At 45.8% G+C, this 16,122-nt stretch overlaps 1 protein-coding gene across 1 annotated transcript; it reads left to right on the top strand.

The window, feature by feature from the left end:
* Window positions 1-6,325: 6,325 nt before the first annotated feature.
* On the top strand, window positions 6,326-7,394 carry S100a8 (S100 calcium binding protein A8). Its single transcript, XM_004632464.2, has 3 exons — window positions 6,326-6,411; window positions 6,889-7,050; window positions 7,185-7,394. Exons 2-3 carry the CDS (start codon window positions 6,910-6,912, stop codon window positions 7,332-7,334), a joined length of 291 nt encoding a protein of 96 aa, XP_004632521.1. The 5' UTR covers window positions 6,326-6,411; window positions 6,889-6,909; the 3' UTR covers window positions 7,335-7,394.
* The last annotated feature ends 8,728 nt before the right edge of the window (window positions 7,395-16,122 follow it).

Below are 16,122 nucleotides of genomic sequence, written 5' to 3' on the forward strand. Positions count from 1 at the left end.
ACAGAGGGCAGAGGAGCCCGTCCCAGGAGAGGTGTGACCTGGCTACGGGCAGCAGAGTGGAAAACCCTGCTGCACATCTGCGTGTGTGGATCCTCCTGGAAAACGCTCTCACATGTGTCTCTGGGCATGTGTCAGCCAGAAGGGGTCTCTACCCTGGAGAGCATCTACTTCCAGGGAGACTCAGCTCTGGCCTGCAGCTCCAACTCTGGCACTGTCTGTGCCAGCTGTGACCCTCACAGTGCCTCCCTGTGCATTCTTCAGCCATCACACAGCAGCGACTCCCAAGCAGGGCTGCCCTGGACATGGGCCCAGCTCCTCAGGTGTCCTGCTCTGAAGCATCTCCAGTGCACTAGGACCCCAGGGGGACAGGGCTGGGCTGGGAAGGGCCAGAAAGGGGAGGGTGCATTTCCAAATGAGGAAACACAGTGGGGACCCGTGTGCTATGCCCAGGAGCAATAAACCTTCGCTTGGAAATTAGTGTCCAAGGGGAATCTACACATTCAGTGTGAATGGGTGGGTCGGGACCAGGGTCTGGAGGTCCTCAAAAGCTGAGCAGTGGCTTTCGGGAACGGGACCTTGGGCAGTGGGCTTTCGGGAATGGGACCCTGTGCAGTTTCGTGAGGAAGGGGCTGGACGGTGTGACCAACTCCGTGCTTTCAGAAACCAGCTGGGCGCCGGGCAGCAGAGCAGACAGGCAGAGGCTGGTCCATTATGCGGCTTCTAGGCACAGCACAGGGAGGACTGGCTCCATGGCTGCATGCAGTGACAGAAGGGAGGCAGTGGGCATAGAGAAGTGAGAACAGCAAAGTCTCTGACCTCCTCTATGCCTGAGTGAGAAGAGGGATCAGAGGAGACCACAGTGTCAGGTGCTGCTAACGAGGAGAGCTGTGAGGGTCATAGGCACCTCAGGGTGCGGCGGGGAGCCCCATGCTCAGCCAGACCGAAGGTCAGGCTGTGTGCCTGCTGAGGTGGAGAAGGAAAGGAGAGCAGAGGCAGCGGGCCAGGCTGGCAGAACTGGGGAGCCCTGTGCTGGGATGAGCCATGTGGGAAGCCTGGGAGAGCGTCAACAAGGAAGGCTGCCTGAGGGAGGGAACGGGTGCGGCTGGTTTTTACTAATAAAAGAAGATGATGAATGTGGGCCTTGCGCCTGACTCTGAACTGCTCATGACGCAGTGGACACAATCCTGTTTTCCCTGACCTCTCTTGCCTGAGACCCGGCCCTGCCTGATCAGTGTCATTGTCCTGTCCTTGGGAGCCCAGGAAGCTGAGGCAGAATCCTTGGAAGGGGTCTCTGCCTCCAGAAGCCCATCTTGGTGACTGTCTTTTCTGAGGATGGCTCTGGGATCCAATGTTCTAAACTGAGCTGCCTTCTTTATGGGGTGTGGGTGAGTCAGGAATTGAACTTGGGACCTCATGCTTGCCAGGCAGGTACTTTGCTGCTGAGCTATATCCCTGGTCCCTGAACTTATTTCTAAACAATGGTTTTAAAAGAATGACAAGTGATCACTGCTCATTTCTGAGGATTCAACACAGGGTCTTCCAGCTGAGCTAAATCCTCAGCCACTTCTATTTATTTATTATTTTTATTTTGACATAGACTCTCATTAAATAGCTAAGTTCCACAGGATGGGCTTGAACTTTCTGTCCTCCAGTCTCAGCCTCCCAGGGAGCTAGGATTACAGGCGTGCTTCACCAGGCCAAGGTGCTGAGCATACTTCTGTGTCTGATTCCTTCCGGTCCCACTGCATTTGTGCTTCAGTCTGTGTCCACACTTAGCCAGGTGTGGGCACATAACCCAGGATCCAAAAATTGGGAACTCGAGGAAGGAGAGCAGGAGGGTGTTCATGAACCGGAATGGCAGTGATTGAGTCTGTGCTGCCTCCCACGGGGCCCCTCAGTCATGTAGAGTGGAGCCCGGCTACTCAGGTCGCTACTCCTCGGGGGGCCTGGGGGAGAGTCCTTCCTGCCAAGCTCAGCTGAGGAGCCTTGGGTTCCACAGGCCTGCACCAGGAACCCCGGTCTAAGATTTCTGCATCTCCCTGCAGCCTCTTGTCGAGGATTTCTCCACCAGTTCTGCCTGATCTGTTGTCATTTCCTCATCCTGGGCTGGACTGTTGAGACACACAAAGGGGCAGGCCCTTTCCGGTAAGCAGGGCCAGACTCCAGTCCCCTAGGCTGCCCCATAGCGTTCAGGCAGATCCTGCCATTTCCTTGGTGCGTGTGCCCTATTCTCAACACTGACCCATTTCAGCCCAGCTTAACCTGACTCTTGTTCTCTCTGAGGCCCTAGAGCTGTCTTCTTTGGGGTGTTAGGATAGCACGATGTCAGGTCACAGTCTCACTTGTCAGTCTGCATGTGGTGCTGGCTGGAGCCTAGCCCTCATCACTGCCTTCAGTAACCTCCAGTGAACTCAGGGTAAGACTCAGTAATGCCCAGTGCCTCAGTTTCCTAATCTGTCAAATAGGAATAATTGCACCTGCAATACCCATATTATAAGGTTGTTTAGAACATCAAATGAAGCAGTAGATATACACACACACTGAAAATATGTATTGCTTTGAAGTAGGGCTCTGTCTACGAAATCAGATAAAGCAGTGCCTGATGAATAACAGTTATGTACTGTGGGCTGATTTTTGGTTGAAAATTAGTCACCTTATATGACAGAAAGGGGCCTGTTTTCCTATCTAGGGGTCCATTCTTCTCTTTTCAAGGAAGTTAGACTGCATTTAAAAGATGGATTTATGTCCTACCGTCTTGCAAAAGTGACTTCAGATGGCTGGGTGTGATACGGTGAATTTTTGCATTAGGAAAGGGAAAGAGCACAGGTTCAATTTTGCCTTATTCATTCCCACAAAGGCATGGGAATCAGTGTAGCTTCCCTTCTAAAGAGACTCCTGGTCCCCAAGAAAAGATAGAAAATAAACAAGTGAACCATGACAGAGTGGGGCTGATGCTGTGATGGGGTAGGGGAGAAGAGTTCTCCTGTGTGGGTAGGGAGCAGGAGGGAGAGTCAGGAGATAGGTGGAGGATACCAGAGTTGGGTACAGGAGGGCAAGGAGGATGTTACCAGGATGAAGGGGCAGGGACAGGAAGTGCATACTGTCGCATTACAGAGCAAGTCACTTAAATCTGAATGAGATAGAGGCTTCTGTCTCTCTGTGGGCCTCCGTTTCCTTGTCTGTGCAGTGGGAATTGAGCAGTGCCCACTTCATAGGATTATTGTGAAGGTTAAGAGAATTGATGCACTTAAAACACTCAAAACAGCTCCTGACACACGGCCTGGGCCCCCTGAGCATCAGCTGGTATTTTGCTGTCACCTAGAATTACTATGCATTGCATTTGCAGTGCTGTGTGCTCTGAACACTGCACTGTGGCTAAGCGGCAGAGAGGTACAGTCCGGCCCTGGAGGGTGTACAGTTGATTTCGAGAATCATCTAAAATTTCGTTAAAATATAGTCCACATTTAGAAAAGTACCCTTCTTAAATATTTTTCACTAATTATCAGTCTTCACAAGATAGACATTTTAAGGCAGAAGCCCTTAAGAACTTTGAAACTGTAACTGTGCTAAAGTACAGACAGCATCAGATTTACTGGCTTCAGCATTTTAAACACACATTTCAATAGTGTTGAGTATAATCGCATAGCGGTGCAGTTGACCTCCAGAACTCTTTTCATCTTACAAAACTGAAACTCTAGAGGCTGGACGTGCATCTGGGTAGCAGAGAAAGCACTCGCCTTGAGGGCCTCGGTTCAGTCCCCAGCACCAGAACAACAAACAGACAAACAAGAGACACATCATAGAAATTCCATTCTCATTAAAGAATGACTACCAATTGCACTCTGCTCAGCCCCTAGCAATGATCATTGTGTTTTCTGTTTCCATGAACCTGACTCCACTAGTGCATCAAGTCAGGGTTTATCAGACAAACAGATTTAACACAAGATGTACAAATCTAAAAGAAAAGATTGGCTTACTATGGTAGGCCAAAGATGGATGAAGAAGCCTGCAGAGGGCGTCTGCACACTGGAGACTCAAGGATCAGTGCCAGGTCTGAGCTCACTGCAGTGTTCCATGCAAGTCTGTATTAGCAGGCTGATGGGTCTGGGGCAGAAGGCTGATGAATCTACAGCTAAGGCTGAAGGGTCCAAGGTGGAAGGTGAAGAGTCTGCATTAGAATCCACAAGATGATGTCTAAGATGAAGGTGAACAATGGAGCTCCTCTGAAGACTGGAAGCCCATCAGTCCTTTCTCATTTCCCTTTTGCATTATCTAGGTGATGAGCCGCCCTAGGGTGGGTTCTCTACACTCTAGAGTTTAGAATTGCTGAGCCTATTTAGTTAAGCTTCTCAAGTGGACACAGGCAATCAGCCACTACATCAAAGCACCTCACATTAAATGGAATCATATAGTACTTGTCTTTTTGTGACTTTTATTTTACTTAGAATAATTTTCTCAAGGTTCATCCATTTATAGTGTATGTCAGAACTGGCTTTCCTTTAAGAGCTGAATCATATTCCATTGTGAGCATATATTATTTTTCCTTATCCATTCACTTGTTGATAGACACTTGGATTGTTCCCACATTTTGGCAATTGTAAGTAATTCTGTTATGAGCATCAGTGTACAAATATCTTAAGATCCTACTTGCAATTCTTTTGAATTATCCTGTTTATCTTAAAGGAATGACTATACTGGTTTTCATAGTCACACCATTTTTCATTTCCACCAACAAATTATAAGACTTCTAATTTCTGCACATCTTCGCCAAACTTGTTTTCTATGTTTTTAGACAGTGGCCCATCTTAACAGATGAGAGATGGTATGTCATTACAGTTCTGATTGGAATTTCCCTAATGATTAGTGATGTTGTGAGTCTTCATATGCATATTGGCCTTTTTTATATTTCCTTTGGAGAAATATATAATTCTTTGGCCATTTTTATTAGACCAGTGTTGTTCTTTTTGAGTTCCCAGAGTTCTTTATATTCCAGATATTAACCCCTTATCAGACACATTACTTATAAATATTTTTCCTATTGTATGGATTGAAGGTATAATCTATTTTTAATCTCCTCTTAATATTTGACATAACTAAGGTGAAGATAGGGTAAACAAATGGTCCACAGTCACACAGCTATGAGGTAAGTAGTACAAGGAAATCCAAAGTGTTCTATAATCCTGGAGCATCAAGGCTAATCAATTCCATGAGGAGGCGTTGATGCCCTAGCTGCCGGCTAAGCACGTGGTCAATGTTTGTCGTTTGCATGAAAGAAGGAAAGAGAAAGGAGTTTTCCCAGCCAAGTCATATTCCTGTCAGGTCATGTTTCCAGAGCCAGGCCACTGGGGATTCGTTCCAGACTCTGACACACCAGCAGGGGAAAACTTTGAGTGAATCACTTTGCATTCTTGGGCCTCAGCTTCCTTATCTGTGGACAGGGCAGGTTCCATGCTTTGGTTTTCTAATAGGCATATTCTGAGGCTCTTATGAGATTATATGGATGTAAAATGCATTGTTATGAGAAATATTTTACCAAGCCACAGTGTTGAAAGCCAGTTAAGCTGAGTGGTGTTTTGTTAGTGGTGGGGAGAGGTTACTCCTCCTGAAATCCTGCGGAACTGGCCACCTTCTCTTCTCCTCTTGTGTGCAAAGCATGCCTGCCTTCTCTAAAAACTGTGCCCTTAATATTCCAGGTTCTGGTTCCTCTCTTCAGCCCATATCCTGGGGTCTGAGGTACAGTGACCCCCGGCCCCCAGACAGAGCTGAAGAGTCCCTGCTGTGTCCTTGCAGTGGCTGAGTGCCTTGTGAAGCACACAAGGACCTCAAGCTACCCTTTGTCTCCCAAGGTAGAGGATCCCCCTCCTTTACATCAGTACTATAATGGGTATGAGGCACTGTGGGATACCGAACAGGAAATTACCTAGCTCTTGGTAATACAGAGTCCAAGCACCCACCCCAAATACAACACCTCAGCGGTACTAATTCTCGTAAATTCTTTGAGATCTTTGGTTCTTTCAAGAAGTTGATGAGAACCATGAAAGAATATTCTATGAGCACATTCAAAATGGTGCATTCTGTTTAAATTCAGTGTAAATAATGTGTTAGCTGGTCACATAAAAAGAGATTAGCATGATGTCCTCGTGGAGCAAGGGAGGGGCTCCGGAGACCCTCTGGGAAACGAAGACTTGCAATGGCCTCCTGGCTTCATCAAGCTCTTCCGCTTCCCGTACTCCCCACTTCTCTCAAGTATTCACTCTGGGTAGTGATTGCCACACCTACTTGCTTGGGCAATAGCGGGTACAGCAACTCTGCAAGACCTGAGGCTATAGGCCAGCCCAAACTACCCGCTATAAAAAGGAGCCGACACTCAGCCCTGTATGTTCCTTGTCAACTCTGTTTTGAGCAGAGCTGGTAAGTAGGACTGTCCGGACCTGCCCCACACTTTGGGCTTCCTTTTGGAGGCTCCAGGGGAGTGGAGGAGCCCCCTCTGCGAGAGGGAAGAGAGCGGTGTGGGGGTCCAGGAGAGTGTGAGCCAGGCAGGGCTATGGCACGAGTAGAGTCAAGTAGCACTGTCCAGTGGGCCAGGGCAAAGACACTTGCCAGGCGGAGCTTTCCTTGGGCAGGGAGTGGGGGGCCATAGGGAGAGCTAGTGACACTGTGTGTGTGTGTGTGTGTGTGTGTGTGTGTGTGTGTGTTGCACCCTCTCCGAGATCTGTATCTATACCATCTGTTAAAGATGCAGCTGTCTGTTGGTGTTAGTTATTTGGGTGGAACAGGCCAGGTCAAAGCAATTACTTGGGGTCTGAGTCCCACGAGAGGCAGTGCTCACTGCCATAGGCAAGTCCGCTGTCCCCACCTCAGGATGCCCCCTGTGCCTTCCACCTTTAGGTGAACAAACCCTTGTGCATCATGCCGACTGAACTGGAGAAGGCCTTGGACAATGTTGTTTCTGTCTACCACAAGTACTCTGAGGTGAAAGGAAACCACCACGCCATCTACAAGGATGACCTGAAGAAATTGCTGACTAAGGAGTGTCCTCAGTACACAAAGGTGTGGAGGGGGCTCTCCATCTGGTTCTGATGATGCCCAGGACATTGGTCTTCTGTGTGGTCTTCTTTAGACAGCCATATCTCAACTTCCTTTAGATCTTTAACTCTGGCTTTCTCCCCTTTCATCCTTCACAGAAAAAGAGCGCAAGAGAGTGGTTCAGACTGTTGGATATCAATGAAGATGGTGCAGTTAACTTCCAGGAGTTCCTTGTACTTGTGGTAAAAGTGGCTCTGAGAGCCCATGAGGAGAGCCACAAACACGAGGGGGACGGCCACAGACACTAGCAGAGCTGTAGGGTCCCTACGCTTGTTTCTGCAAAATAATAAAAATTATCAATACCTCAGCTTCTCTTAGTATTTTGTGATTTTTTTTTTCCTTGTGGAATGAGGTTCCTGGGAGAAGGAAGGGTAGGAAAATTCCTTTGGAGGAAGAAGAAATCCATGTTGTCCTCACCCTCACCACGTGTAAGCGTTCGGGGCTTTACTGTATGTTCCCCCAAGCTCTTCCGGAGCCTGGTCCTGAGTCACTGGTTCTAGGACTAAAGGGTTTTAAAAGACCAGAGGACTGTCACTGTTATTAATTGGCTCCCAAATGTGGGATCTGGGAATCATTTGGGATGGTGTTAGAAAAATTGATACCGTTCTTTAAGGTACCTTTTAGGTTCCAGCTAAAAGATTTAGATGTAGCTCTTGGGAAATTAGGGAGATAACTACACAGGAGAGAGGGGTTGTTAGGGGGTTGGAACAGGGAGAGCGCCAGAGCCAGAGTCAGAGCCAAAGGCTGATTCTTTCTGGTGCAACTGCATGTGGGTCATGTTTAGAGTTTTACTTTAAGCAAACTAATGATACAGCTGAGTGGGGCAAAATGGTCTAGGTTCTTGTGCATGACAAGGAAAGAATTGCCAAACATATGCCTCATAGTTTGTAGTTACATTTATTGAAGATCACAAGGCAGCAGCAGAAACAGGTTCAGAGGGGGTAAAGTGGGCAAAAAAGGCTTGGTAACTCAGGCTCCGGGTATTCTAGGGTCAGACGTCCATTGGTTCTACATGCCTCCCACCCTCTCTCTTTTCTGATGTTGGCAATCAGTGTGACTTCCTAAATTCAAACCTGAATAATCAGGGTGGTCTTGCGTTTACAGCTTAATGGGGAGAAAGGAGGTAGCCCACACAACTTCCCTGTTTCAAAGTTATGGATTTAGGATTTAGGATTATGAGGGGTTCTGCAATGTTTACAGTTAAATAAAAAGAAGGGAGTGACTCAGCTCCTTCATTTCTGATGTACTAGGAGGATAACCCCTCTCTCCATCTGTAATTTGACCTTAGGAATTTTGGAAGTTGCCCTTTCTTTCCTCTCATGGTCTTCTCCTCCTGAAATCCTGGGGAACTGGCCACCCTCCCTTTTCTTGTGCATGAAGCATGCCTGGTTTCTCTAAAGAACTGTGCCTACATCTCAGAATTGGATTCCTTTCTTCATCCCAGGCACCAGGAATCTAAGGCACAGAGGATCTTAGAGGGTTGAAGAGTCTCTGTTGTATCTGTGTAGTACCTGGCTGCTTTGTGTAGTGGACAAGGACTCTCCATCTGTACGACAACCTCTCCCCACCACTAACAAAACACCACTTGGCTTCCAACAAGATGACTTGCTGGGCTTTTTGTTTTGCTAGACTTTAATTATGTTAAAATGCAAATAACACTGGATTAAAAGATACAGAAAAGGGAAGAGAGGTCAATACATTAATAAAACTCAGCTCAAAGAATAGCTTATTCAAATGCTGCTCTGGTGGCCTGTGAATTATCTAAAGTAACTTATGAATCATTCTGTGTGAGGATTTCCCCAAAAGCCTGGTAAAAGTGTAAAGCCCAAGGTGAATGGGTGTCTTTCAGCAGAGCTGCACCCCTAGATTTCCAAGTGGTGGTCTGGGAAGTTTGCTTTTGTCCTCCTTTGGGTGCAGAGCAGTGGGGTGAGTACTGGAGGAGACAAGGAGCTGCCACCAGACTCACTAAATGAGAGTCCTTAGCTGGGCTAGGAGAATGGCTGTCATTGGGACATCAAATAATAACAAAGCTGTCAGGGAAAAGGGACCCTTGAGCACTGTTGGTGTGAATGCAAAGCAGTACAGCCACCATGGAGGTCAGTGTGGAGAGTCCTCAACAATTAAAACTAGAAATTCATTTGACCCAACTATCCTGTCTGTATTACAGAGATGCATGTGTGCATATGTCCATAGCAGCACAACCAACTTCTTGAGGGCAGCCTACATGTACATGCACAGATGAATGAATACAGAGAATGTGGGATTTATACACAATGAGTCCAACTCTGTGATAAAAAAAGATACACTTGAGTCCTTTGTAGGAAAATGGGTGCATCTGAGACCATAATGCTACAGGGAATAAATCAGACCCACACACTTGAAGATTGCATGACTTCTTTTATTTGAGAGGTTCAAAAATAGGAATAAGGAGCAAGATAAAAGATACAGAATAGGAACTTGGGAGACAGATCTTTTCCAAATGGGAAGAGGATGAAGAGAAGGAGGGAGGGTGGGGGAATGAAGAAGAATGAAGATGTGTCACACACACTTACCAACTCCCTACACGGTGTGCACTCATTACAAACTGCAAACAGGTACTCACAAAAAAATAAATAAAATTAAAAAACAAAAACATGGCCGGTCCATACATCAATCTAACTGAATTGAAGTTGAATGTAGCATTTTGAAGGTTAAGCACTAAGTGTCACTCTTCCATGGCTTTCTCAAAAGAATCCAAAACCACAAAAACAGGTTAAGAACACTGGTACTAGCTAAAAACGTTTTAGCAGTGAAAGGAGGAATATAGTTAGGGTTGGTGTAATTTGAACAGGCGGTTGAACTCTGGAGTCCTCTGTTTCCAAGAGCTGGATCAGTTCTGATGCCACAAACCACTGTGCTCCACTGTGCTCTGAGAATGTGGGTGGGGAACCTTGTGCCCTAGGAGACAAATGCTGGTTTAGGGTCCTTGTCCACTATGCAAAGCAGCCAGGCACTACACGGATCCAACAGAGACTCTTCAACCCTCTAAGATCCTCTGTGCCTTAGATTCCTGGTGCCTGGGATGAAGAAAGGAATCCAATTCTGAGATGTAGACACAGTTCTTTAGAGAAACCAGGCATGCTTCATGCATAAGAAAAGGGAGGGTGGCCAGTTCCCCAGGATTTCAGGAGGAGCAACCTCTCCCCACCACTAACAAAACACCACTTGGCTTCCAACAAGATGACTCACTGGTTTTTTGTCAGTCCTAGATTTTAATTGTGTTAAAATGCAAACGAGCAAGGTAATTCAGGGATTTGCATTCTTATTCCCCGAAGCCTCAATTACCAGCCATAAAATTGTTACTAAAATGTATCAGCAACATATTAGTAAGAATGATTAACAGCGAGCTAAATGTTAAGGCTGGGACCTAAAACTAAACCAGTATGGGATCTAGTTACAGGACATGGAAGGCCCAGAGAGTAAAATCTCAGTTCTACTGAAGCACATTGTCACCCATTCCTCAAAGTTAAGGTTTCCACCTAAATCAGTGGTGGGAAACATACTCTGTGATACAGAAACAAACATCATACACTTCCCCGTGGCACCATAGCATCTTCCTATTTTCTCCAGTGCATAGTGTAAGGTGAGTCGGGGGCCCAAATATAATATAACCCAGGGAAGACAAGATGGGAAGTGTTCCAGGTTCAGTAGTCCACATCTCCTGTGTCACTCAACAATGAGGGGTAGAAATGAGAAGACAATTCGAGAACACTACACCTTGGAGTAATGGTGGTGGTGGTGGTGGTGGTGGTGGTGGTGGTGGTGGTGGTGATGGTGGCGGTGGTTAGGGGGTGTGTGTGTTTGCCAGTGTTGGGTGATGAGGCAACATTTCCCAGTGCCTTGAATTTCTCTTGGAATACACTCTTGAACTTGTTGACAAATTCTCTGGGGGAGATTTATTATAGCATTTGCCTCTAGTTGAAGGGCCAGTGAGTCTGCTTTCTCTGAGCCCACCTGGAGTGCCCTGTGGAGTTTCCCCATAAGTGATGTGGTCTTCATATGAAGAACTGGACCCACCCTGGTGAAGTGGTCAGCTGTTCTGATGGTGTGGATTGAGAGGAAGAGGTGAGTGACATGGTCTTCAGAGCTGCATAGAGTAGAAGCTTGAAGAAGGGTCAAGAGGAGGTGTGTAAAGGAGTCATTCACAAGCATGACTGTGCCTTTACCTGGTGTTATGGTTTGTGTCTAGGTGTCCCCCCCCCCCAAAGCCTCATGCAGTCATGGGGAGGCTTCTGGAGTTTGTGATTGATTATTGTGGGTGTAGATGCTGTACCTACCCTGGTGTGGGAAGAGAAGCCAGCTGCTTGAGCTGCTGCTACCCCTCCCTTGTGCTCTTGCTCTTTGCCACCACCATGAAGACTTGCTCTCTGCCATGTACCAGGCTGCCTTGGAGCCAGCTGAGTATGGACTGAAACCTCCAGTGACTATGATCTAAATATACCTTTCCTTCCTTCAATTTGTGTGTTGGGTATTTGTTCCAGCAACAAGAGAAGAGTTAATTAAGACACCTGGAAACACTGGGAAGATTCAGATGAGATTGTGACCCAGAGTGAGGTGATTTGGTTTCCTGTTTGTCCAAATACAAAAGAAGAACAAGGTAGCGGGAAGTTACAAAATCAGGAAATAAGTAGCTTGACAGGAAACTTCGTGTAACATTTGAACCCACAAAGGACACCTTGGCTCTCCAGTTGTGGCAGATCTGGTCACTGAGACTTCCAGGGCTTCTGAAGATCTTGACTGAAATCCTGTTTCAGTTCTCCACCCAAGGCTGTCAACTTCAGCTCAGTTCTTAGTGATCATGACCCAAGGCCCAGGAGGGCACGGAGAGGCAAATGCTATAATAAATGTCCCCCAGAGAATTTGTCAACAAGTTCAAGAGTGTATTCTAAGCCCTGGTCCTTACCTTGAGGGCACAGTCGGTGTCCTGCACCTGAGTAAAGAGCCTATTTCAATGGAAAGTCTTCCTTGCACAACCAGCCATCAGGAACCCAGATGCTCAGATCCTGACTCTTAACGCTAACCCTCCTGACTGGGGAAACTCAGTCTACATTAAAATAGACTGATGAAGAGAGGAGAGCTCTTGTGCTTATTAGGAGCTAGCTCTGTCACAGGGAGAATGCAGAAAATAATTTAAAACCTTGAAATAGAGAAAATACTGGTTGCTTTTCCTTTTATCTCATGTCAGATTGATGTGGGTAAATGTTGTTCTTGCTCCTTGTCATCATCTGACACTTGTGAAAAGTAGTCGGCACAGTCTGTTTGGTTTATAACTGATGGATTAACTAGTGATCAATTTGTACCACCCAGCTGAATTGAATCAATGTGGTGCTGGGTGTAGAAGGCCCTCCTGAGGATTGTTGCCAACAGCATAAAAGGAAAACTGGAGGGAAAGACGGTGTGCCCTTGATCCTCCTGGAGAACCTTGTCATGCTGGTTTTCCTGATATGAATTCAGCTATTCTCATCATGGAGGGAGCTCAGGTCCTCACTGTTGCTGAAGATGGCTGAAGTTCTTTTCAGGGGAACCCTGGTCCTTACCTTGAGCATCGCTTCCTGGCTTCAGGGTAGATCTCTCAGCCTGGTGGCACTGATCCTTCACTCCTGCTCGTACAGACTTTCTCGATCCTACCACTGACTTTTGGGCCTTTTGAGAGCCGATCTTTGATACCGACTTGCATGAGACACTGTCATGGGCTGTAGGTCTTTAGCTGGACTCGTGCAGGACATTGCCGTGGGATCCAGGCTCTCAGCTGGATTCTTCGGGTTTCTAGTGCATGGACAGATCTTCTGCACTCTTGTGCATTTGGCTTTTTTGGCGAATATTATAAAATAATCCCATATGTTATATATTAAATCTATTCCCTTTCAAACACCATCTATTAACAACAACTCAAACAGACAAAGAAGATATGCTTATATCTCCCTGACAGTGTAATATGGATTTATAATCTGCTCAATAAGTTAAACCCCCCCCCCAAAAAAAGTTAAATCCCAAACTGTCTGTCATAGTGTTGTCACCCTATTAAGAATCTTGTAGCTAACTGAAGCTTTCCTTTTCTGCTTTGTGTACTCTGAAATATTACTCAAATCAAACTTTAACAAGAAAAACTTTCTTCCTAGTTTTCTTATTCATGAATTTGAAACAAATATTTGGACATGGGCTCAGTACATTTGTTGACAATTTTGCTTTTTATCATAGAATGCTGGAGGTTATCACATGTGCTTCTCGTAACAATTCTATAAGAGGTGATTACCGTATGCATTTGGGCTAAGACACTTGACAAGTGTACTAGTGTGGCAATGGAGAGCCAGTTGGGTCTACAGACATGAGCTGCTTTAGCCATAACCATGCTCTTTTCTAGTGGGCAGGGATGGGCAAGTTCTTCCACCTGCCTTTGTAGTCTCCTTCTTTTTGCTCCCCCTGAAGAGTCTGTGCTGTGCAGGGTGACAGTAGGTGTCAGGTGCTCCTCCCTCTTTGGGGCCTTGCTTTAGTATGGGGCTTCACCAGCCATACCTGGGAACCTGAAGTACTGGATAGTGTTTCCTGGTGTGAGCAACCTTTCCAAAAGGACTAATTTCCCTACATTTACCATAAGAGGATTGGCATTTTTATTTCCTTAAGCTTTAGGGGTTACCCCAGTAATAATTCCTTCTCCCTGCTTGGGTGAAGAAGACTTCCTTCCAGTCTTAGAAGCCCTGAAAATTCCTTTGTAATATAAAACATTGTTGAATCTATCTTCCCATATTTGAGGTACCTCCTCCCAAGATTTGAATAATCCATGTGCAACCTATTGCTAAAATGACAAGGCTCTCAACAGCATCATTGTCCATCTAATCAGACAGTGACACCCTACGTGCTTAGAACATAGATGTAAGACCAGACATATTTTAAACATAACTAGTTTTGTGAGAAGGTAGGTACATCACTATACCTTCTCTTAGCAACTGTATTCTGCCCCCATCTCATGGCTTAAACAAATACAGACTTTGTACAACTGAACTGGAGACCTTTCTGATGACCACTTTCTGTCTGCATTATATAGGCTGGCTTATAGATTTTTCTGTGGGATGCCTAACATGCACATAATGGACATTATGTTTTAGAATTTTGGACTCAGATGTTTGTATAAAATGACATTGTAAACTGGAGATAAAAGAGAATGCCTTGCAGATATCAGGTGGCCAGGAATTCCTGGCAGGAAGACAAGCACCAGAGTGAACACATGCTTGACCTGCTCAAAGAACAGCATCAAGGCAGAGTGCGGCCAAAACAGTGACTGGAATGGCAAGTCCATGAGTTGGGGTTTGGATCTCATGTGATAGGAACGGATCACTTCCAAACACAGTATAAGAATTCTTATTGAGATGTTTTAATTTTTTATTTTCCTTTTTTTTTTTTTTTTTTTGGCCGGCTCAGCCCACCCTGAGGGCAGGGATGGTGCAGCATGTGGTGCTGGGGATTGAATCAAGGTCTTCTGCGCTTGCCTAAACTTGCCTAGGCAGGCACTTTAGCCCTCTGAGCTATCTCACCAGCCCCAAGTACAACTTTTTTCTTATTAAGCAGATGTTTATTTTATTTTTTTGGAGGAACCGGGGATTGAACTCAGGCCCTTGAGCTTGCCAGGCAAGCACTTATTCTACTGAGCTATCTCCCCAGCCCTAATTTTTAATTTTCTTAACACTTTGGAAGTGTATTTTGTACTTCCAGTATACCTCAAAGCCCTGGGTACATTTCAAGACCTTGATCATTACGTATGACTCATGGCCACCACTTTCATGCTGTAGCCTAAGATCCGTGGAGAGATGACATTGGCCTGGACTAGGGAAATGGTGGTGGTGCTGATAAGGGGTGGCCAGACTGTGGAGACATTTACAAGATAGAACCTAAACATGTGTCAGTTACTTCAGATATTTTCCTACAACACTGGGCTGGGAGCTGGGGGTATATCCTTGGATTAAGATATTATCCTGTAGGGGAAAACTCAAGTCACCAGAAATCTTTGTGTCTTGTCATATGTATTTTGTCAGAAGTATGTACAGGATATTATGAAAGAATAGGAAGGAAGCCCAGCTTGGGGATATGGGGCCACTTGACTTCCTGAAGGAGTAGACACTTGATCATGATACTTGGGACAGATCTTTGAAAGAAGGAAATTAATGTAGACGTGCCTGTCTGTGAGCATGGCAAAATAAAGAGTGATTTGTATTGCTTTCTCACTGGGGGAACAGGCAGTAAAGAGATGGGAAGACTAGAGGAGAAAGGTCCGGGGAGAAGAATATCATTTTGTGAAAAGCATGGGATAAAGAGAGGGAAGAGTTTTCTGGTCGCCCCCCTACAAGTCCAGGCCAGATTCATTGCTAAATACTCCTGTAGTTTCCAGTGTTCTTCTCCATTTGTGCCTCTCCAGGTATTGCTATACTTATTTGTTTAACGGCCACCTTCTCCAGTGAATTAGGTTATTTGAGAGTAAGTTCTATATCACAACCAGTAACATCACAAAATCTGATATGAAGGAGGTGTGTCTCAGTAACTGAACTTTTCTCTTGTTGCTGGGATAAAATACCCAACACTCCAAATTAAGGAAGAAAAGGTTTATTTAGTTCAGTTTGTGCAGGTTTCAGTCCATATTTGCCTGGCTCCAAGGCAGAGTGGCACATGGAAGAGGGCAGAAGTTCATGGCAGCAGAAAGCAGTAAAACAACAAGAGCTAAAAGGAAGGAGGAGTGGCAGAGGCAAGCCTTTCTCCTCTCCTTATACTGCATTTGGACTATCAGCCCCAGGGCAGGTGTAGCACTCGCATGCATAATCCCAGCAGCACTCACACCCATAATCCCAGCAGCACTCATACCCATAATCCCAGAAGCTCTCACGCCTACAATTTCAGCCCTGGATCATGAATTAATCACAACCCATGGCTATATGAGGCTTTGGTGGAACAACTAGACACAAACCTAACAACGGTGTTTGCTGTGACTTTTTATTTTATTTTATTTTATTT

This window comes from Octodon degus, unplaced genomic scaffold (genome assembly GCF_000260255.1).
Source record: "Octodon degus isolate 3935 unplaced genomic scaffold, OctDeg1.0 scaffold00048, whole genome shotgun sequence".
Classification (NCBI taxonomy): domain Eukaryota; kingdom Metazoa; phylum Chordata; class Mammalia; order Rodentia; family Octodontidae; genus Octodon; species Octodon degus.

Excerpts from the sequence above, each read along its gene's own strand:
- S100a8 (XM_004632464.2), top strand. The coding sequence starts at position 6,910 with ATGCCGACTGAACTGGAGAAGGCCTTGGACAATGTTGTTTCTGTCTAC. Across the intron at positions 7,051-7,184 it reads AGTGTCCTCAGTACACAAAG|AAAAAGAGCGCAAGAGAGTG; the intron begins GTGTGGAGGGGG and ends CATCCTTCACAG.